We start from the raw sequence: 23,185 nt of genomic DNA, 5'->3' as shown, positions 1-23,185 counted from the left end.
CAAATAATTTTAAACCTAACCTTTATATTAAAACATTTGCTTTTTGGTATTAATTTATTTAGACTTTGTACCTGGCCCATCTAGCGGAAACCGCTCAGTTCTGCCTCCAGGACTGACTCATCGCCATGCAAACAGAAAGTATCAATAGTTAAACTGGATAATGCAGTTTTAGGTTGTTCCAACCAGTCTCACAGCCCAGATGATCATATCAAGCTTCATTAAAAGTGCTGATCCAGGATCAGTTTAGCCTTTTAGACCATAATGAACAAGAACATGATCCTACATAAGCACTATGAATACCTCTCAGGAACGAGGGATAGCATAGCCTACAGCAATCTTATATACGCAACTGTTACAAAGACAAGATGGAACGCAACCTTTTACATTGATTTGATCAACTGCATAATTTACTTCCAGGTGTGATAATTTGCTTAAGATAGTTATTATTGTTTGCATAGTCATCATGTAACATAAGCTAAACTCAAAGCAAAACATTTCAGCATTTACAATAAACTTAAAAATGGAGATGAATCTTACACATTTTCTATTCTCGCAAGTACCAATGCCTCATCTTTGGAGAACAACTATTGTCCTTGTACCTCCTGTCATCTATGGCTTAGTTTACGCGTAAGCAGCTGTGACCGGTGTCATCCGTCTTCTGACTGAGTGTTCCGTTCAAGGATTCACAAGGTGTCAGTGTTGTTGGCGGGAAGTTTCACAAAGGCAATGGCCGCCAGCTCCTTACAAAACTCCTCCARGATGATCACTCCCTTAAGCAGGAGCATGTGATCCACTCTGGGGAGGCAAGATCCACACAAAATCATTGTCATTTCCTCAGTCTGCTTCTCCGGAGGGTGGTTTTTGTTATTAAGAAGAACACATGTATTGTATTACTACCAATTGGTGTAGTGGAGGGTCAACGCACATGAATGCCATTTACACCTTTTTTATATTGCACAAGTGTTTACGCACATATTGCATTGAAAATATAAGGAACTTCATTCAGAGCGCATGGTGATCAACTTTTAACCACTACATCACTGACCATTACGCACACATTTACCACATAATTAATTTAAACTTTTTATACACAGTGTATTCAGACCCCTTTTCCACATTGTTACATTAGCATTATTCTAAAAACATTATTATTATTATTTTTTTTTTTAAATAGGTCCTCAATCTACACACAATACCCCATAATGACGAAGCGAAAACAGGTTAAGACATTTTTGTAAATGTACTAAAAATMAAACGTATTTAGATAAGTATACAGACCCTTTGCTATGAGACTCAATTGAGCTCAGGTGCTCCGAGACAGGATTATGTCAAGGTACAGATCTGGGGAAGGGTACCAGAAACAAATGCCTGCAGCATTGAAGGTCCCCAAGAACACAGCGGCCTCCATTCTTAAATGGAAGAAGTTTGGAACCACCAAGACTCTTCCTAGAGCTGGCCCGCCCAGCCTAACTGAGCAATTGGGAGAAGGGCCTTGGTCAGGGAGGTGACCAAGAACTCTATGGTCACTCTGACAGAGTTCCTCTGTGGAGATGGGAGAACCTTCCAGAAGGACAACCATCTCTGCCGCACTCCACCAATCAGGCTTTTATGGTAGAGTGGCCAGACAGAAGCCACRCCTTAGTAAAAAGGTACATGGCAGCCCACTTAGAGTTCGCCAAAAGACACCTAAAGGACTCTGACGATGAGAAACAAGATTCTCCGGCCTGAATGCCAAGCGTCACGTTTGGAAGAAACCAGGCACTGCTCATCACCTGGCCAATACCATCCCTACGGTGAAGCATTGTGGTGGCAGCATCATGCTGTGTGGATGTATTTCAGCGGCAGGGACTGGGAGACTAGTCAGGATAGAGGGAAAGATGAACGGAGCAAAGTACAGAGATCCTTGATRAAAACCTGCTCCAGTGATCTGAGGACCTCAGACTGGGGCGAACGTTCACCTTCCAACAGGACAACGACCCTAAGYACACAGCAAAGACAATGCAGGAGTAGCTTCGAGACAAGTCTCTGAATGTCCTTGGGTGGCACAGCCAGAGTCCGGACTTGAACCCGATTGAACATCTCTGGACAGACCTGAAAATAACTGTGTAGCGATGCTCCCGATCCAACCTGACAGAGCTTGAGGATCTACCTTGAAAAAGGGGAGAAACTCCCCAAATACAGGTGTGCCAAGCTTGTAGCGTCATACCTAAGAAGACCCGAGGCTGTAATCGCTGCTTCAACAAAGTACTGAGTAAAGGGTCTGAATACTTACGTAAAATGTTATCAGTTTTTATAAATTAGCAAAAATTGTTTAAGAGGGAAAACAACTAATTTAAATTAATTTTAGAATAATGCTGTAATGTAACAAAATGTGGAAAAAGTTAAGGGGTCTGAATACTTTCCTAATGCACTTTGTTTCTCTATGGCACTTACCCAGACTCCCCATCCAGGCCCATCAGCTGCCTTCGGACATGCACAAGCTTCTCTGTGAAGTTTGGGATCACCTCGATCCTCTGCATCAGTTCGCCTATCACCTGTCAAACCAGGAGAAACATAATTAGGAATGTATTTGTGAAAACTATAGCTCGGTAAAACCTTCAAAAAAGACAAGGAAGAAGGTGAGTGTAGAGGTCACCCACCCTGATGAGCACAGAGAACAGGGAGCGGGCTCCAGGGGCCAGGATGATGTAGGGGTCCAGCAGGTACTCATGGAGGTGGGGATGAGGGAACACGGCCAGCCTGGACAACACCGATGTCACCTGGAGGTTCAGCTCATAGGGCTAAGAGAGAGACACACACGTCACAAGTGAAGTGATGTTTGTGACTAAACACAGCACTCATGGTGGTCACTAATGTATTATGATGACTATGCAATAATTGTACCATATACAAAACACAGTTGTACTGAAAGTGCTCCATCTTGAGAGCATGATTGCAGACATGCAAAACATTTTGGGATTGTATATACAGTGGACCAATGAACAAAATGCAAAAATAAATCCCTTGAAGGCTACCTGCTCAAGGATCCGGCCTATTCTGTCAAACAGGACTTTGAGGAAGTGGCCTTCGAAGAAATCAGAACTGGATACAGACAACTCGGTTGGTTTGAGGGACTCCGGCCAATCCCAATCGAGCAAGAATGCAGTGCACTCTTTAAACTAGATGTAAAATAAAAACAAATCTGATGTTTTTGGGTCAGATCTGAGACCTCAATGTATGCACTTATGCTACTCTTGGCAATGACTTTCACTGCTTGAAGTTCTCCGCTCACCTGCTCATGAGCGTCATGGACATAAGTTTCATATCGGGCACCTTGGACATGCTGAGAGGTTTTTGCTTCTTGAGGGACCAAACACAGAAAACTGCAAAACAAAACGACAGTGTAAAGTTTAAAAACTGTAAAGCGAGTTATAGATGCTAAAATACAAAAAGTAGTTCCTTCATGAGAGATGTCTGATCAGTTTTCTTTATAACTTGAATGAGGGGATGAATGTTGTGCCTAGACTCAATTTTATTACTGATGGTTAATTATTAACTGCATAGAGAGAACTGTATCAGTGTTCTATTTCATTCTGTGGTTAATGGCACCTGTTTACAATGTCCAATGCTTGAGTTTGTCCACTGCAGCGATGTTCTCTCATGAGCTGGGGTCGATGCAGAAGCTGCTCTGAGCTGTTGAATTCATCCTCGCCGTACATGTCTGTGAAGAAAGGGTCCTCCTCTAGTTCTCTGTTCAGGTACAAGGGGAACACAAAAAGATATGGATAGTGTAGAAGCCATTCCTGAATGGTATTGCTGACTGTATACTCATGAACTAGTCATWGTCATGATTAACTACGCAATTCACCCTGTGTCAGTGGCTCGCAACAACCTTGATTTTTATTAGCCCCTACAGAGAGGTAATCTCTCCATTGGAGCTCTACCTCTGGATGAGTTAACTCACTCGTTCTCCTCCACGGGATCGGTGTCAGTGAAATGCCTGCAATCATCCCCTCCCCCCAGAGTGCGTGTCACGTAGCAGCGGTTCTCCAGGTTCCTCAGGACCAGGTTGAAGAGAATGTCCCTGTGAGGCTTCTGTAGGAGCTCTTCAAACAGGAGCAGAGTAGTGATACTGATCTAGGAGGCAGAGAGAAAGCACAGCACGTCACCAGCAGTAACCAGAAATAACGCTGGTACTTCCTTAGTGTTGTATGCCAAAAGAAGAATAAGGGAATACAAATAGCTTAACTATATTCATAGTAGCAACATGAGAGATGTGAACTCCAGTTGTCTCGTCTTTAGTCATGTTCAGCCTTTACTGAGGGCTACAGTAGCAGCACCTTCGGCTTACCTCATCGGAGATGTGGTCACAGTGCTCTATAAGTTGATAACGCAGCACATGACTCTCTGTGTCCAAGCGCTGCTCGCTCTGTGTGTGTCTGCCTAGGAGGAATGAGACCAGCTCTTCCACCATGGCAGGGGATTGGATGTGACGCACCGAGCAGCACAGCAGCGCCGTGTTCACCAGCACGCCCATCTCAGACCTAAAACACAAACCACTGATTAATAATAGTCCATATGTCCCAGATACAGTGCATTCGGAAAGTATTCAGACCYATTGACTTTTTCCACATTTTGTTACAGCCTTATTCTAAAATGGATTAAATAATTTYCCCCATCAATCGTCATACAATAAAAAACAGAAATACCTTATTTACATAAGTATTYAGACCCTTTGCTATGAGACTCGAAATTGAGCTCAGGTGCATCCTGTTTCCATTGAACATCCCTGAGATTTTTCTACAACTTCATTGAGTCCACCTGTGGTAAATTCAATTGATTGGACATGATTTTGAAAAGGCACACACCTATATAAGGTCCCACAGTTGTCAGAGCAAAAACCAAGCCATGAGGTCGAAGGAATTGTCCGTAGAGCTCTGAGACAGGATTGTGTCAAGGCACAGATCTGTGGAAGGGTACAAAATAAATTMTGCCGCATTGACGGTCCCCAAAACCACAGTGGCCTCCATTCTTAAATGGAATAAKTTYGAAACCACCAAGACTTWTCCTAGAGCTGGCCGCCCGACTAAACTGAGCAATCGGGGGAGAAGGGCCTTGGTCAGGGAGTTGASCAAGAACCCGATGGTCACTCATGACAGTGCTCCAGATTTCCTCTGGAGATGTGAGAAACTTCTCTGACAACCATCTCTGCAGCACTCCACCAATCAGGCCTTTATGGTAGGGTGGACAGACGGAAGCCACACTTCAGTAAAAGGCACATGACAGCCCGCTCGGAGTTTGCCAAAAGGCACCTAAAGACTCTCAGACCATGAGAAACAAGATTCTCTGGTGTGATGAAACCAAGATTGAACAAAGTACTGAGTAAAGGGTCTCAATAGTTACAGTGGGGAGAACAAGTATTTGATACACTGCTGATTTTGCAGGTTTTCCTACTTACAAAGCATGTAGAGGTCTGTAATTTTTATCATAGGTACACTTCAACTGTGAGAGACGGAATCTAAAACAAAAATCCAGAAAATCACATTGTATGATTTTTTAAGTAATTAATTTGCATTTTATTGCATGACATAAGTATTTGATACATCAGAAAAGCAGAACTTAATATTTGGTACAGAAACCTTTGTTTGCAATTACAGAGATCATACGTTTCCTGTAGTTCTTGACCAGGTTGGCACACACTGCAGCATTGATTTTGGCCCACTCCTCCATACAGACTTCTCAGATCCTTCAGGTTTCGGGGCTGTCGCTGGCAATACGGACTTTCAGCTCCCTCCAAAGATTTTCTATTGGGTTCTAGGTCTGGAGACTGGCTAGGCCACTCCAGGACCTTGAGATGCTTCTTACGAAGCACTCCTTAGTTGCTCTGGCTTGTGTGTTTCAGTCGTTGACATGCTCGAAGACCCAGCCACGACCCATCTTTCAATGCTCTTACTGAGGGAAAGAGGTTGTTGGCCAAGATTCGGCGATACCATGGCCCCATCCATCCTCCCTCAATACGGTGCAGTAGTCCTGTCCCGTTGCAGAAAAGCATCCCAAAGAATGATGTTTCCACTCCATGCTTCACGGTTGGGATGGTGTTCTTGGGGTTGTACTATCCCTTCTTCTTCCTCCAAACACGGCGAGTGGAGTTTAGACCAAAAAGCTCTATTTTTTGTCTCATCAGACCACATGACCTTCTTCCATTCCTCCTCTGGATCATCCAGATGGTCATTGACAACACTTCAGACGGGCTGGACATGCGCTGGTTGAGCAGGGGAACCTTGCTGCGTGCTCTGCAGGGATTTTTAATCCATGACGGCGTAGTGTGTTACTAATGGTTTTTCTTTGAGACTGTGTCCCAGCTCTCTTCAGGTCATTGACCAGGTCCTGCCGTGTAGTTCTGGCTGATCCTCCAACCTTCCTCATGATCATTGATGCCCCACGAGGTGAGATCTTGCATGGAGCCCAGACGAGGGTTGATTGACATCATCTTGAACTTCTTCTATTTTCTTCTATTTTCTAATAATTGCACCAACAGTTTTGCCTTCTCACCAAAGCTGCTTGCCTATTGTCCTGTAGCCCATCCCAGCCTTGTGCAGGTCTACAATTTTTATCCCTGATGTCCTACACAGCTCTCTGGTCTTGGCCTTGTGGAGAGGTTGGAGTCTGTTTGATTGAGTGTGTGGACAGGTGTCTTTTATACAGGTAACGAGTTCAAACAGGTGCAGTTAATACAGGTAATGAGTGAGAACAGGAGGGCTTCTTTAAAGAAAAACTAACAGGTCTGTGAGAGCCGGAATTCTCTACTGGTTGGTAGGTGATCAAATACTTTGTCATGCAATAAAATGCAATGATTACTTAAAAACTCATACAATGTGATTTTCTGGATTTTTGTTTTAGATTCCGTCTCTCACAGTTGAAGTGTACCTATGATAAAAATTACAGACCTCTACATGCTTTGTAAGTAGGAAAACCTGCAATCGGCAGTGTTATCAAATCCTTGTTCTCCCCACTGTATGTCAATTTGATGTTTTTTTTATAATATTTGAGAAATAAAACAAACAAAAACTTGTGGATAACGTGAACGGGTCTGAATACTTTCCGAATGCACTGTATATGTACAAAACCTCATTGGAGAAATGTAGGTGGGGGTCACTTACATTTGGGAGCAGCTCATGCTGTAGAACCACCGGCAAGCCAGCAATGTGTGAATTTCTTTTGGCCAATTTCACAGCGAGGTTCTACAAAAACAGCAAATATACTGCACCTCGACATCCTCTCTTGGTGGAAACTCAATTAAATGGTCAAGTATTTCAGCTTTTTTTTTTTTTTTCCTTTGGTGCCTCCCTCATCAGATGGTCAAGGAAGTCCAGCCAAGCGAAAAACCTCTCCATGTGCTCACTACCAGGAAACGACTGGCTTTCCTGCATACCCGCTCTGAGAGAATGGAACACTGCACAAAACATCATCAGGCTCCATTACCAAATGAAAACAAGATTATAACTGTACAAGTAAAGTTGTGGGCTTGCTTTAGCTCTAAGTATTTTTGTGTAATGGAAGTTTAAAAGTTTTACTTCCTATTTAAAACAAAGCAGTTACATAGTCAAATTTGGTAAATAATTGGTCTGATTACTTTAATAACAATAATCAACCTTATTACTTTGGATTGTGGGGCAGTTAGATCATAAAAATGTCTAACCCACGTTGTTTGCATGTGAAACTGCAAGACAGGACAAAGTGATCTGTCAGAAGATGGGAATAAAGGCAGGATCAAGTGGACAACACTTAGCAAAGCAACTGAATCATCGCATTATGTTGGGTTTCAGATAAATAGATCCACGAGTTACTTTTGTAAAACGTTTAGTGTAAATTAAGTTTGATTGTAGTTGAATGATAATTTATGATTCAAGTTGTAGGCTATTATTTGGAGAGAGAATGATGTTGATTCTAATGATGACAGCTCTTTAAAAGTACTTGTGGTAGTTGAAGAACAGGTTTGTATGTTACAGTCGTGGCCATAAGTTTTGAGAACGACACAAATATACATTTTCACAAAGTCTGCTGCCTCAGTTTGTATGACGGCAATTTGCATATACTCCAGAATGTTATGAAGAGTGATTCAGATGAATTGCAATTAATTGCAAAGTCCCTCTTTGCCATGCAAATGAACTGAATCCCCAAAAAACATTTCCACTGCATTTCAGCCCTGCCACAAAGGACCAGCTGACATCATGTCAGTGATTCTCTCGTTAACACAGGCGTGAGTGTTGAGACGGACAAGGATGGAAATCACTCTGTCATGCTGATTGATTCAAATAACAGACTGGAAGCTTCAAAAGGAGGGTGGTGCTTGGAATCATTGTTCTTCCTCTGTCAACCATGATTACCTAAAAGGAAACACGTGCCGTCATTGCTTTGCACAAAAAGGGCTTCACAGGCAAGGATATTTGTTGCCCAGTAAAGATTGCACTAAAAACCATTTATCGGATCATCAAGACTCAAGGAGGCGGTTCAATTGTTGTGAAAAAGGCTTCAGGGCGTCCAAGAAAGCCCAGCAAGCGCCAGTACCGTCTCCTAAAGTTGATTCAGCTGCGGGATCGGGGCACCACCAGTACAGAGCTTGCTCAGGAATGGCAGCAGGCAGGTGTGAGTGCATCTGCAAGCACAGTGAGGCAAAGACTTTGAGGATGGCCTGGTGTTAAGAAGGGCAGCAAAGAAGCCACTTCTCTCCAGGAAAAACATCAGGGACAGATTGACATTCTGCAAAAGGTACAGGGATTGGACTGCTGAGRACTGGGGTAAAGTCATTTTCTCTGATGAATCCCCTTTCCGATTGTTTGGGGCATCCGGAAAAAAGCTTGTCCGGAGAAGACAAGGTGAGCACTACCGTCAGTCCTGTGTCATGCCAGTGGGCTCACTCACAATTTCACCTAAGAACACAGCCATGAATAAAGAATGGTACCAACACATCCTCCGAGAGCAACTTCTCCCAACCATCCAGGAACAGTTTGGTGACGAACAATGCCTTTTCCAGCATGATGGAGCACCTTGCCATAAGGCAAAAGTGATAACTAAGTGGCTCGGGGAACAAAACATYGATATTTTGGGTCCATGGCCAGGAATCTCCCCAGACCTTAATCCCATTGAGAACTTGTGGTCAATCCTCAAGAGGCGGGTGGACAAACAAAACCCCACAAATTCTGACAAACTCCAAGCATTGATTGTGCACAAATGGGCTGCCATCAGTCAGGATGTGGCCCAGAATTTAATTGACAGCATGCCATGGTGGATTGCAGAGGTCTTGAAAAAGAACACTGCAAATATTGACTCTTTGCATCAACTTCATGTAATTGTCAATAAAAGCCTTTGACACTTATGAAATGCTTGTAATTATACTTCAGTATTCCATAGTAACATCTGACAAAAATATCTAAAGACACTGAAGCAGTAAACTTTGTGGAAATTAATATGTGTCATTCTCAAAACTTTGGCCACGACTGTAGACCTACTGATAGCTAGCTGTAGTTCTATCTAATAAATAAACTCTTCTGGCTAACAGTGATCACTGAAAAGTACATTTCCTGAAGAAAATGTGGTGTGCTTGTTAGCTTGTTTTTAAGTATGTATGGTTTTAAAATAACTTGTAGTAGTAATGGTGGTGACTGGTTATAGTTGAAATAGGTGGTGAAAATATAGATKTATTGGTGGGATAGCTTGAACAGGTGAAAGGGTTACAATTATTGTTGCAGGGTATTATATGCTAATTCATGCAAACATGTGTTACAGATCTGTCATTCTCATTGAAAGCAAGTCTTAGAAGCGGTAGATTTGTTCTATATGCACCATTTCCATGATTCCTGTTCTTACGTTTCATTTTGGTTTTGTACAACTGCTTCAAACAGCTGAAAATACAATATTTTTGGTTATGGAAAATATATTTCATAACGGTTTAGATGGTACAATGATTCTCTACACTCGACTTCCTTGTTTTGTCAAACTGAAAACCAGGAAATGGGGGGAGCGATATCTGCATCTTTAAATCAAATGATCTATGGAACATTGCTACATAGCCTGCAAGGATAGACCTTGAAGCAGCCAAGGCAGGCACGACCAAATGGTATGAGACAAACTTGTTGCTGCCATAGCTTATCTAACTAGCGCGAGTCGGTTTGGCTACTCTCCCTCTCTCTCTCTCTCCGTGCCACACAGACTGTCACACCGGCCCCTGCTCCTCTTCCATCCCTCCCACACCTTTCTTCAGTTCGCGAACGATTCATTTTTCTGAGTGACTTGTTTATTTTAGCAGTTTGTTTGACCTGTTGGCTGTAATGAATTCTACAGCATGATTAATATGCGCACCTCTGGTGTCTCTGGAGACGTGTTCTGACCAACAACTGTCTGTCCTATATGAATGCAGGTAAAATAGATAATGCTGCAAAAGAATTACCACATTTAGAACTGATAATTGATCACATGGTGCAAGATTTAATGCAATTAATTGATTATTGAACATTATGATGGACACAGCTTTGTAGAACCAAAACAAACAGCCCATCTGCTCAACAAACTCAAGAATAAATCATTTGGGGTGCTGCAGTTCGAACGATAATGAACTTATCACCCTCACGGCAGTCAAGCAATGCATTCCGAGTCATTCACAATTTAGTCCGGTTGCAATCACAACTAGAACTTGTTTCAAATGTACCAAGAAATAATCTTATTTGTATGCAAAATGTACATTGTTTAAAGCACACTTACAAGTTTCAAATTACAGAGCCAATAAGCCCCTCGTGGTGAACTGAACAAGAGGCTTGTAGAATCATGACTATTTTGAGTTTTCAGTACATTGTTCACCAGTAAGGGCTCCTGCATGCTCTGGGCCACTAAACTCACTTCCAGTGGGTCTGGGGGAAACTGTGGATGTCTGCAGGTTCCAGCGTAGACGGGAGCTGGCTGAAGAGCTCACACAACCTCTCAGCTAGTAGCTGACACAGTGGGGTGCTTTCAGCTAGGCACACTGCAGTATCTTCCTTTGGTATGCTGACAAGGAGCAGCAAGCTCTCAAAGGCTTTCAGTGCAACTCTGCTTTTCTGAAMAAGGAGACAAAGAAAAACGTGGCAAATTATTGATAACTTGATGTTCATTTACAAGCCTCAAATTCATGAATTATGTATTGGTTTGTAAAATAGTCTTGCTGAACACACCTGGCTTCTGCTCAAGTGGACCAAGACATGGATGAGGCCTGCATTGGCTGGGAAAATAGTGGATGGAGAGTCAGTGGGTGAGTGCTGTTGAGGACTGGAGGTGGAGGCAGGGTTGGAAGCTGTGGGGTAATTGGAAGACACAGTTTCTCCACTTCTCCCTTTTTCTGTATCCTCAGAGGTAGAAATAGACCTCTTGGAGTGATTATCCTTTTTAATCTACATGACAAGTAAAACAGTGTAAAAAAACAAAAAAAACATCAATCATACGTTGACATTACTTCGGATGATGCAATGAAATCAACTACATCTAGGCAACTACTGTCAAACTAATGACGTGATAAAGTACTACTACCACTACTTTTAATTTTAGAACTTCTACCATTAGTACTACTATTCAGTATGCCCATTGCCTACACATGTTTAGTGCTTGAAAATGCAYGACCAAATCAAAAAGGTCGAATTTTAAAGTACCTCTAAAATGTAGTTGAGAACATACGGATCTTGTTTCACCCTGGAGCAAACAACAAACATAAACTGAGCCTCCTCTTTCTCAGTCTGCGATTCCAGAAGACCACACAGACGAACCAGCTTCTGTTGAGAGCAATGTCAGGAATTTTGGGAGGACAATTTTACAGTTAAGGAAACCACATTTAAAATATCACTTTATCTTGGTAAAGAGACAACGATAGATAATTGTATTTCACAGAATGCTGTGGTAGCCATGCTGGTTAAGTGTGCCCAGAATTCTAAATAAATCACAGCCAGTGTCACCACCAAAGCACCCCATCACACCACCTCCTCCATGCTTCACGGTGGGAACCACATATGCGGAGTTCATCCGTTCACCTACTCTGCGTCTCACAAAGACACGGCGGTTGGAAACAAAAATCTCAAATTTGGACTGATCAGACCAAAGGACAGATTTCCACCRGTCTAATGTCCATTGCTTGTGTTTCTTGGCCCAAGCAAGTCTCTTCTTCTTATTGGAGTCTTTAAATTAAGGCCTGATTCATGCAGTCTCCTTTGAGCAGTTAATGTTGAAATGTGTCTGTTATTTGAACTCTGAAGCATTTATTTGGGCTGCAATTTCTGAGGCTGGTAACTCTAATRAACTTATCCTCTGCGGCAGAGGTAACTCTGGGTCTTCCTTTCCTGTGGCGGTCCTCATGAGAGCCAGTTTCATCATAGCGCTTGATGTTTTTTGCGASTGCACTTGAAGAAACTTTCAAAGTTCTTGACATTTTCCGGATTGACTGACCTTTATGTCTTAAAGTAATGATGGACTGTTGTTTCTCTTTGCTTATTTGAGCTATTCTTGCCATAATATGGTCTTGGTATTTTACCAAATAGGGCTATCTTCTGTATACCACCCCTACCTTGTCACAACACAACTGATTGGCTCAAACGCTTTAAGGAAAGAAATTCCACAAATGAACTTTTAACAAGGCACACCTGTTAATTGAATGCATTCCAGGTGACTACCTCATGAAACTGGTTGAGCGAATGCCAAGAGAGTTCAAAGCTGGCTACTTTGAAGAATTTCAAATAAAATATATTTTGATTTGTTTAACATTTATTTTGGTTACTACATGATGTCTTCACTATTATTCTACAATGTAGAAAACATAAATAAAAACTTTTGACTGGTACTGTATATAACTAAGGTATTTTTTTTTTTATACATAACCAAAAATGGCTAAAAAACTGTTTTCACTTAGTCATTATGKGGTATTGTCTGTAGATTGATGAAGGGAAAAAAAAAATCTATTTTAGAATAAGGCTGTAATGTAACAAAATGTGGAAAAAGGAGTCTGAATAGTWCCCGAATGCACTGTATATCAAATTTCCAACAGCCATAGACAACAACATAGTGACGAACAATAACCAGATCGAATGACTCCTTACCTGGACTGGCCTATACACATTGAGGATGTGAAGCATTGGCTTTTGGATTTGTACCAGGATCTTGGAGAAGAACACCAGGACCTGCTGGTTCATTCCTGGGGGGTACTGGCAGGACGAAGAGATCAGTGTCGAAGAGAGGGTTATCAAAACTTACCACACATGACATAATTTCACCTGCTGTGTGTGTGGTACCTGTGCTTTGCCTAGGGTGCAGAGGGTCTCCAGCAGTTTGTGCTGTAGGAGGTACTCCATACAAGGGCCCATCTCCTCCTGCCCCTGTTGGCCCTCTTCGTAAACTAAGATATCCAGCATCTGCTTCAATCGCCATGGGATGTCTGTCTGCTTTACAGGCCTCGTTTGAACTGGAAAAACATCACAGTTGAATGCACTCAACATAGGCCATTATGAACACATGCCGAATATGACAGCAGTACTAAAAGGAAATAGACCTACTGCTGACAAGTTAGTTCGCAATGTAACTCAGGCCAAGCTCACTTGGTGGCACATCTGGGGTATTCAACATTTTCTTAATTTCAACATTTCAGTAGTGTCTCAATCTTACCTGTAGTTTCAATGTAATAATTGGTTATCCCTTTCCAGTGGTCCACGAAAGAGTCCAATAAATTTACTGATGGCTCCCTCTAGAAAATAGAAGGGAAACATGAGATGATTCAGCTCAAAGAATATGTGCCTAAACAATTATGTCCTATCCAGCACAAAACATATTCCATTGATCAGTTGCACTTCCTCCTGTCTTGTATGAACTTGTCACTCTCCCCATCCCACAAGAAAGTTGCCCACTGATGGAATGTGGTATCATATGTCTGTGGAATTCCACTTGAGCAAATATGGAGTCAGGTCAGTCTAGTCCATAGAGAATGTTAGAGGTCTCCAGTGGCCAAAAATCTATATTAGCATGGCCAAAGCCAATGAGGGTTCCACTATTTGAATGTAGTTAACTGGTTGGGACTTCCAACTTCATTGGCTGATCTCTCCTGGTGATCATGTTGGAGTCATGTCCAACCGGGTCATCAGGAGGGATCAGCCAATCGAGAAGAAGAAAATTGCATACTTGCTTTCACAGGCGCTATCATATCAGAGAAACAAAGATGAATCACCTATCTAGCTCTATGGGATAGCTGGAAATCTTTATCAACAAACATTTCAGACGCCATGGCATATGTAGTTTTAAGGTAGCAAGCTAACGTTAGATACTTGTCCGAATGATTAACACATCTACACAACTTCATAATAACATTGGCATTATTCAAAAAGCATATTACACCAAATAAATTAATCTAGATCGCTTGTCACCATCTTGTTAGCTAGTTTTGACTACTTGGCTAGCTAGYTAACGCGTTGGATTAGGCTGCAACTTGTTATTTGGCGCATCATTTAACTAAATGTAAGGCCTGTAAATAGTTCACTTTTAGCCGCTAACTAACTTTTTTAGCCGTTGGCTAACTTTATATGAGCCAAAGTCAAATAAGTAAAGTTAGCTAGCTGCTAGCCAATTGGCTTGCATCGTACAGTATCTACCCAGCTAGGTAAATCCAGGAAGTGGAGTACGAAAAGGGCTTGTCAACAACCATTACTTACGGTCTCCAACGCCTGTTGAAAGAGATGTGTCAGTTTACTGAACATATCCATTATTTTCGTCGAATTAATAAAAAGTTTGACAAAATATGGGAAACATTTTTCCGTTTGCTAGCTCCAAATACGATATTTCCACAGATAGAACAACTAGCCAGATGTTTCACCGGATGTATAAATGTGAGGCATCCGGTTGGCGTTTCCACTCACCACCAAATATGGTAATGAAAGGAAGCTCAGGGGCGGGCAGTGGGAGGAGATGGTTTCTGGCCGACATTCTGCTCMTTTTCTCTCCAATAATACATTTGATCTCAGTACAGTTCTCTTCCCAAAACTAAAATATGTTACGAACATTGTGGACACAGTTTTTTAGACTTTACCCTTTGCCAAAGTTTAAACATTTATGCATTGTTTAGAAGGAGTGCAAGGGAATTTCAGAGTGGGCGTTCCCTAACGGAAATATGCAAATACATACTATAAAACGCCAACAGGATCTCGCGAATGACTCTGCTCACCTCTATGCTTGTTCTGCCATCTATGATTAATTTGCTCCCATTGGAAACGAYAGGCTGTAGTCTATATTGGGTTAGTTATTTAAAATCTTTGATATATCTGACCTGACCGAGATTCCCTAATAACACTCCACTTCCATACAGCTATGACTTTTTCATATCAGGTTAGAAGAACTGTTAAATGTTTAGGGTCACTTGTATCGAAATGGCGTGTTTTTAGGGAGTCCTGACCCATGTTGTTGTTCTTGTCAGTCAGTGGCTCACCTTGACTAGGGGGGAATGTGTACTCCCAAAGGTATATTGCCAGCCTCAGAAGATGATTTCCAGACAAATCACACTTTCTTTTACCTGGCCTTAACACACTGTTAAGCAGAACCATAATATACAGTGTTTACAGATGGTTTATACACACTTTTATTTTTCTCATGACTAGTTTACTATATGAAGTCATCTGATAGTCAACTAACTGTTAACTGTTTTTCATGATTGCATTCAACACTGAGAAACAAGCAACTACACTTCCACAGTGTACATTTATCCAAAACATTTCCCCCAGAAACACTTTATTGAGCAAACACAGATGTTTTAATTACTGTTTGATTACCACAGTTGTCAGTTTACAGCAAATAGTAGGCCAACCTAACATTTAATACACAAAGTCTCTATTAATAAAAACATGGGAACATTACAATAGATGTCACTGTATCACAACATATTTCAGGAATGTAAAACATCTCAGTGATACTAAGTAAAAATGTAATGGTAAAAACACATTATAAAAAGATATCTGCAACTATGTTTAAATTATACCACAGAACTGTATACGGTGAACATGACTTCAATTCATATCCATATATAATGTATTTTTCATGACTTCAACATTGTGTATTTATTGTAACTCAATTAGTGATGAAAACAGTGCAAAGTTAAGTCTGATGAATTGCAATACATACATAGACAAATTAGACAATACATACTGTTCTTTAAGAAATGAAAGACAGAAAAACAATGAAAGTGTTACACCTCAAACTGAGAGACAATCCTGAATTCCTGAGTCAGGCTTTACAAGGTTTTCAATTGAATTAACCTCACAGGAATCTCTTATTAATGCCGCTGTTTTAATGGAGAAACAAGCCTGTTTATCTAAGGGCATGTCACAAATGGCACCCTATTCCCTATTTAGTGCACTACTTTTCACCAGACCCTTATGGGCTAAATAGAGAAAGGGGTGCCATTGGCAAAGAAAGTATAGTGTATTGTATTATCATCAAGATGGATGACATTTCTGATGACAAAAATGTTTGGTAGAAAATAGGAAATGTATACAAGATAATTGTTACCGAAACAGCCAGTATAGTATTAAGTAGAAGGCATTGTCTCCCACTCCTACAAAAAYAATGAGAAAAAAAGAACACATGGTACATTTAATTGAACAATTATACTTACTTATTCCTTAATTTAATTGTCTTGATATGATTATCTCAATGGGGCAGAGTGATGTTCAGAATAGATTCCTTTTATCAGATTATCAGACCATTTAGGCCAAAACTTACCTTCTTTCTCTGAAACACCTTGCCATGCTCAATAAATAGGGCAGAAGGGGCTCTTTTCAGTGAGTTTTTAGCGGAGGCAGTCCTTCGCAGTAGTGGGGTGAAAAACCCACCCTGTGGAGACAAGGCCAATAAAATGAGCACAGACCTTAGAAAAGACCCATGGTGGCAGGAGCATGGGGGCCACAGTAGCCAACTTCACCACAATATCAAAGTGACCCAGCCAAGTGGATATAAAACACATACTCCAATACAATGACGTACTGGTAAGAAGAGTAGTAGCAGGTGATTCCTTTTTCTTCTTCCTGGAGCTTACCAAGTTCTGATATGCAGATTGGTATTGTTGAGTTGGATTTGTTTACAATGTGTCAAGCAACTTTGGTCAGCCAACTTTGATCACCCTTTCAAGCTCTGTAGGAAAATTATTTATTTGAGGCTAATGATTGCAAAGGCCTCATCTTTGAACTGTCCCTCTGGTCATTGTATCTAAAGAGAGGGATAGTCTATTTATGTGCACTGTATGCTAATTTCTTCTCAACACACAGSCATCTGTACAAATGAGGGGGAAAGGCATTTTACACAGACATTATGTTAGACAAGAATGAAATAAAGGGAGAAAATGTGTCCAACCTACAACTGGAGAGAAGATGAAACATTTCCTTTAAGTTTTCCCCCTGATTTATTAACGAGTCACCTTAATAATTAGACAAATTCTGTTTGGATACCATGTCACATTATGAAGCCTTTTGTATTTTCAGTTTAACACACTAGTGTTGTGTTGAGCATTCTGAACAGCAAGTGGCAGCATTGTGCCACAAAGCTTCTCAGARAAGGAGTGCTGATCTCAGATCATTTTGTTCCATTTTAGACCATAATGAATAAGATAACATGGACAGGTGAAAATGTGGGACCAGATCCTAGATCAGCACTTCTACTCTGAGACACTTTATGAATATGGGCCCTGGACATTTTCAGGGATAAGACCTCTGGATGGCATAACAGGGTTGTGGGTGGCAGTGTAGAGTTGTGTTACCTGTGCCCGTTCTGTACAGAAGGCCAGAGACTGTCTGAAGGAGGTACATTTGGCGGTCTTCCCTGCAGTGATGAGGTTCATCTCTGACCCAGCTCTCAGCTGTACCCTTCTCTTCCCAGTCAAGTCCAGTTTCTGAACGCCCCGCTCCACCTCACACGATTTCCTACCTGTTACAGAGCAGTCACTGTCACAAATCTGCATTAAATACCTACGTTAAAGACTATATATATWTTTTTTTTACTAACAATGAATGAAGTTAGTTCGAGCACCAAATTTTAATATGGAACTCAACTTTGTCTCTAAGACTCGAATGATGGCAGTTTTGTTGAGAGGAAAACATGATATCATGTGTTTTTAAGAGGCCCTTACAAGGACCTTCTGCCATGAGGCTAGATCCTGCTGCCATGACCAAACCACCAGAAACGACGGCTTCGCATCAGCACTCTCCAAACTCCGAGCACATGGGAGCATTTCCCTCCACAACTCCAAGAAGGAATCCAAGCTCACTTCTTAATAGTGAGTAAGAGCTGGAGTAACTGTGGCCGTACATTCTCTCCTGGCCTGCACACTCATTTCAGCAGTGTTCACATGTCCCATATCTTCAGCAGCCTTGTCCTAGATCTGTTTGTGCTACCATGTCAACTCCTTGTGATGTTTGGCCTGAAAGCACAAACAGATCTGGTAACAGGCAATATCTTCAGGCCTCAGCACTTCAATAACCCATAGCCTGGGGGTGTTATATGAAGTAGTCCCAGACTTTTCTTCTTTAACTAAACTGCTCAAACTTAACAAAAACAGAGGGGGGGTAGGGGGGGTAGACCAGAGTAACCGTGTTCCCACCACTATAATTACAAAGCGCTATGTGTTTGTGTCTGTGTAGTGTTTTACATTGATGCAACAGCACGCAACTGCAACATAAAACTATGGGATGATGGAAAATTCTGTTCAGAGAATCTGTTATAACATATCATTATGTAGACACTTTTATAATGCAAGCCAGATGTAGTGGAATTGTTTCACTTAAAAGTCAAAAACTTTAATGCAGGAGAATGATAATAATATCCTAAGTTACATATTCTTCCCTAATCATATTTTTGCACAGATTTGCGGAATAAACTCCATACAAACATCTTTAATCCTCTATTTGGCTCCCGGTCTGAATAACAGATGGAGTGGCAAAGAGATTGGACAGAAATTGGTCTTAAAGTACATATTGATGTGAAATCTAGGCAAACCCTCATGTCTCTTTGCATTTGGAATGTGGAATACAATATGTGTTCGGTACTAGCTAGTAGCCGGCTACCACCAAGTACTCTACCTTGCACGTTAGAGACTGCTGCCCTATGTACATAGAGTCATTGAACACTGGTTCACTTGAATAATATTTGCATACTGTTTAACCCACTTTATATGTAAAAACTGTATTCCAGTCAAACCTCATCCTATATAACTACTGCTATACACATTTTCTATTCAGATACCATTCACTCTAGTCCAGAAGCTAATTTCCTGCAATTCTATCCATTTTGACATGGGGTTTTGTACTGTGTATTGAAACAAATTCAATTTTATTGGTCACATACACATGGTTAGCAGATGTTAATGCGAGTGTAGCAAAATGCTTGTGCTTCTAGTTCCGACTATGCAGTAATATCTAACAAGTAATCWAAAAATTTCACAACAACTACCTTATACACACAGGTGTAAAGGAATGAATAAGAATATGTACATATAAATATATGGATGAGCGATGGCTGAAYGGCATAGGCAAGATGCAGTAGATGGTATAGAGTACAGTATATACATATGAGATGAGTAATGTAGGGTATGTAAACATTATATAAAGTGGCATTGTTTAAAGTGACTAGTGATACATTTATTACATCCAATTTTTKATTATTAAGTGGCTAGAGATTTGAGTCAGTATGTTGGCAGCAGCCACTCAATGTTAGTGATGGCCTTTTAACAGTCTGATGGCCTTGAGATAGAAGCTGTTTTTCAGTCTCTCGGTCCCTGCTTTGATGCACCTGTACTGACCTCACCTTTTGGATGATAGCGGGGTGAACAGGCAGTGGCTCGGGTGGTTGTTGTCCTTGATTATATTTTTGGCCTTCCTGAGACATCGGGTGGTGTAGGTGTCCTGGAGGGCAGGTAGTTTGCCCCCGGTGATGTGTTGTGCAGACCTCAGTACCYTCTGGAAAGCCTTACGGTTGTGGGCGGAGCAGTTGCCGTACCAGGCGGTGATACAGCCCGACAGGATGCTCTCGATTGTGCGTCTGTAAAAGTTTGTGAGTGTTTTTGGTGACAAGCCAAATTTCTTCAGCATCCTGATGTTGAAGAGGCGCTGTTGCGCATTCTTCACCACGCTGTCTGTGTGGGTGGACCATTTAAGTTTGTCCGTGATGTGTACGCCGAGGAACTTAAAACTTTCCACCTTCCCCACTACTGTCCCATCAATGTGGATAGGGGGGTGCTCCCTCTGCTGTTTCCTGAAGTCCACGATCATCTCCTTTGTTTTGTTGACGTTGAGTGTGAGGTTATTTTCCTGACACCACACTCCGAGGGCCCTCACCTCCTCCCTGTAGGCCGTCTCGTCGTTTTTGGTAATCAAGCCTACTAGTGTAGTGTCATCTGCAAACTTGATGATTGAGTTGGAGGCGTGCATGGCCACGCAGTCATGGGTGAACAGGGAGTACAGGAGAGGGCTGAGAACGCACCCTTGTGCGGCCCCAGTGTTGAGGATCAGAGGGGTGGAGATGTTGTTTCCTACCCTCAGCACCTGGGGGCATCCTGTCAGAAAGTCCAGGACCCAGTTGCACAGGGTGGGGTCGAGACCCAGGGTCTCGAGCTTAATGACGAGTTTGGAGGGTACTATGTTGTTAAATGCTGAGCTGTAGTCGAYGAACAGCATTCTTACATAGGTATTCCTCTTGTCCAGATGGGTTAGGGCAGTGTGATTGCGATTGCGATTGCATCGTCTGTGGACCTATTGGRGTGGTAAGCAAATTGGAGTGGGTCTAGGGTGTCAGGTAGGGTGGAGGTGATATGATCCTTGACTAGTCTCTCAAAGCACTTCATGATGACAGAAGTGAGTGCTACGGGGCGATAGTCGTTTAGCTCAGTTACCTTAGCTTTCTTGGGAACAGGAACAATGGTGGCCCTTTTGAAGCATGTGGGAACAGCAGACTGGGATAGGGATTGATTGAATATGTCCCTAACACACCAGCCAGCTGGTCTGCGCATGCTCTGAGGACGCAGCTAGGGATGCCGTCTGTGCCAGCAGCCTTGCGAGGGTTAACACGTATAAATGTTTTACTCAAATACTGTATTCTCGACATTGCTCATTCTAATATTTCTGCATTGCATTTTAGTTACTGTTTATACACACCAAATATGATTTATTACTGGACACAGCTCAATCTACTATATCTACTGCTGTACATTTCATTCTTAGCATATYTTGTCTAAATTCATCCGGTGTTTATACGTATAGATTGCATTTGGATTTCTGTTACAGAGCTATTTGGGTTGTTAATTGGATTCGTTCTATCTAGAAGAAAAAGAAACGCACACCTATTTAGGCGAGGTGCTGGCTAGCGGAGTAGAAAACTTAAAAATAAAGGAGAGCCGCACACTCTAGGAGCTCAGATGCAAAAATATATATATATATGCGTAAAAGAGGGGTTGGGGGGGGGGGGGGTGGGACACACACTGCAAATAGTCCAGGGCGGTAGCCATTTGATTACCTGCTCAGATCATACTGGCTTGGGTGGCTAAAACACTGTTCCCTGGAGAGGCGACTTTTGTCTAGACCTTGGCACTCACCCCGATACCCGCCTTGCCATGCAGAAACAAGCGATGAGAACCGCGCGTCTATGTACTGCGGGATGGTCTCTGGGGTCGTTGAAGACAATTGTTAGGGCAATTCCTCCTATCCCACACCGCCCTGGTGTTAGAGCCGTCCTGGATGCAGGAGGCTGCTTAGCCCCAGTGATGCACTGGGCCGCACGCACTACCCTCTGTCAGTGCCCCGCGGTCAGAGCCAAGCAATTGCCGTACCAGGCAGTGATGCAACCAGATCAGGATGCTCTTGATGTTGCGCATTTGGCCATTTGGACATACTCTGCCAATTTATCAGGCACTAGACCAGGGATAGGCAACTTTGATGGGGCTGGGGGCCACAAAAAAAACTGAACTCATCATGAAGGGCCGCAGTAGCTGGCCACTAAACTAATTTAGCAATCTAAAAAATGTTGTGCTGACATGGGCTAATTGACGACTTCAGGTACGATCAATAACAAGAGAAAACTGATGATACAAGAACCATATTTAGCAAATCGCATCCTTTGTGAAATTCTTAGGCACCCTCGCCTGAGGGCCTTCAAAAGGGGGGCGGGCCGCCAGGTTTCCCATCCCTGCACTAGACTTACAGTCAATCAAATAAGCATTTATGGGTCACGTGTAACAAGTATAGCGCTCCGTCCCCTCTCTTCGCCCCCGAACCAGGGACGCTCTGCAACACATCAACCACAGTCCACTCACGAGCATCGTTACCCATCGTCGCGCCACAAAAGCCGCGGCCTTGCAGAGCAAAGGGAAAAGACAGACTTCTAGCTCAGAGCGAGTGACGTCACCGATTGAAACAACTATAGCGCGCACCACCGCTGCTAGCTAGCCATTTCACATTCGGCCAACACTGACTCCCCTTTTAGGCCTTCTCTTTTCCGCAGCAACCAGTGATCCGGGTCAACACAGCATCAATGTAAAGTTTAACTTTAGTCCGTCCCCTCGCAAACCAGGACCTCTGCACACATCAACAACAGTCACCCCCGAAGCATCGTTACCCATCACTCCACAAAGGCTGCGGCCCTTGCAGAGCAAGGAAACAACTACCTAGGTCTCAGAGCGAGTGACGTCACCGATTGAACATTATTAGCGCACCACCGCTAACACATGCTAAGCCCATTTCAACAATCCGTTACACTCACCCCCCCCTTTCGACCTCCTCTTTTCCTGACAGCAACCACGTGATCGGGTCAACAGCATCAATGTAACAGTATAAACTTTAGTCCCCTCGCCCTACCCGGGCGCGATCCAGGGGACCCTCGCACACATCAAACAACAATCCACCCACAAGCATCATTACCCCATCGCTCACAAAAGCCGCGGCCCTTGAACCACTACTTCAAGGTCTCAGAGCAAGTGACGTCACCAATTGAAAGCTATTAGCGCGCACCACGCTAACTAGCTAGCCATTTCACATCCGTTACATGCACACAGTTCAGATGTTATAGGGATGCAGTGAAATTCTTAGCTCCTAACAATGTAGTAAAAAGTACACAAATAATAAAAATAAATAAAAAAAACACAACAAGAAATCAAAAAATGTCAGAAACGAATCCAAGTTGT

General features: G+C 42.4%; 2 protein-coding genes across 5 annotated transcripts in view; both read right to left on the bottom strand.

The window, feature by feature from the left end:
• Positions 1-93: 93 nt before the first annotated feature.
• fhip2b (FHF complex subunit HOOK interacting protein 2B) lies at positions 94-14,860 on the bottom strand. Its single transcript, XM_070447362.1, has 17 exons — positions 14,688-14,860; positions 13,651-13,729; positions 13,281-13,450; positions 13,089-13,193; positions 11,655-11,774; positions 11,184-11,399; positions 10,873-11,069; positions 7,683-7,699; positions 7,298-7,432; positions 4,331-4,590; positions 3,944-4,116; positions 3,589-3,729; positions 3,272-3,362; positions 3,015-3,158; positions 2,640-2,780; positions 2,434-2,534; positions 94-795 (listed from the first exon to the last, which is right to left on the bottom strand). The coding sequence occupies exons 1-17, from the start codon at positions 14,736-14,738 to the stop codon at positions 684-686; spliced, it is 2,253 nt and encodes a 750-aa protein (XP_070303463.1). The 5' UTR covers positions 14,739-14,860; the 3' UTR covers positions 94-683.
• An 862-nt stretch (positions 14,861-15,722) lies between these two features.
• The window catches only part of si:dkey-220o5.5 (actin filament-associated protein 1-like 2), a 100,025-nt gene continuing 92,562 nt past the window's right edge, over positions 15,723-23,185 (bottom strand). For all 4 annotated transcript variants that reach the window (XM_024002700.2, XM_024002697.2, XM_024002699.2 and 1 more), the window contains 3 exons: positions 17,777-17,943; positions 16,747-16,857; positions 15,723-16,579 (listed from right to left, as the gene is read on the bottom strand). In XM_024002700.2, the coding sequence (XP_023858468.1) occupies positions 16,553-16,579; positions 16,747-16,857; positions 17,777-17,943 (305 nt within the window). In that variant the 3' untranslated portion in view covers positions 15,723-16,552. The remainder of the gene's footprint in view (positions 16,580-16,746; positions 16,858-17,776; positions 17,944-23,185) is intronic.

The sequence above is a fragment of the Salvelinus sp. IW2-2015 genome, linkage group LG15 (assembly GCF_002910315.2).
Source record: "Salvelinus sp. IW2-2015 linkage group LG15, ASM291031v2, whole genome shotgun sequence".
Classification (NCBI taxonomy): Eukaryota; Metazoa; Chordata; class Actinopteri; order Salmoniformes; family Salmonidae; genus Salvelinus; species Salvelinus sp. IW2-2015.
Note: the sequence above shows the minus strand (reverse complement) of the source record. Positions and strands in the feature narration are given on the sequence as shown.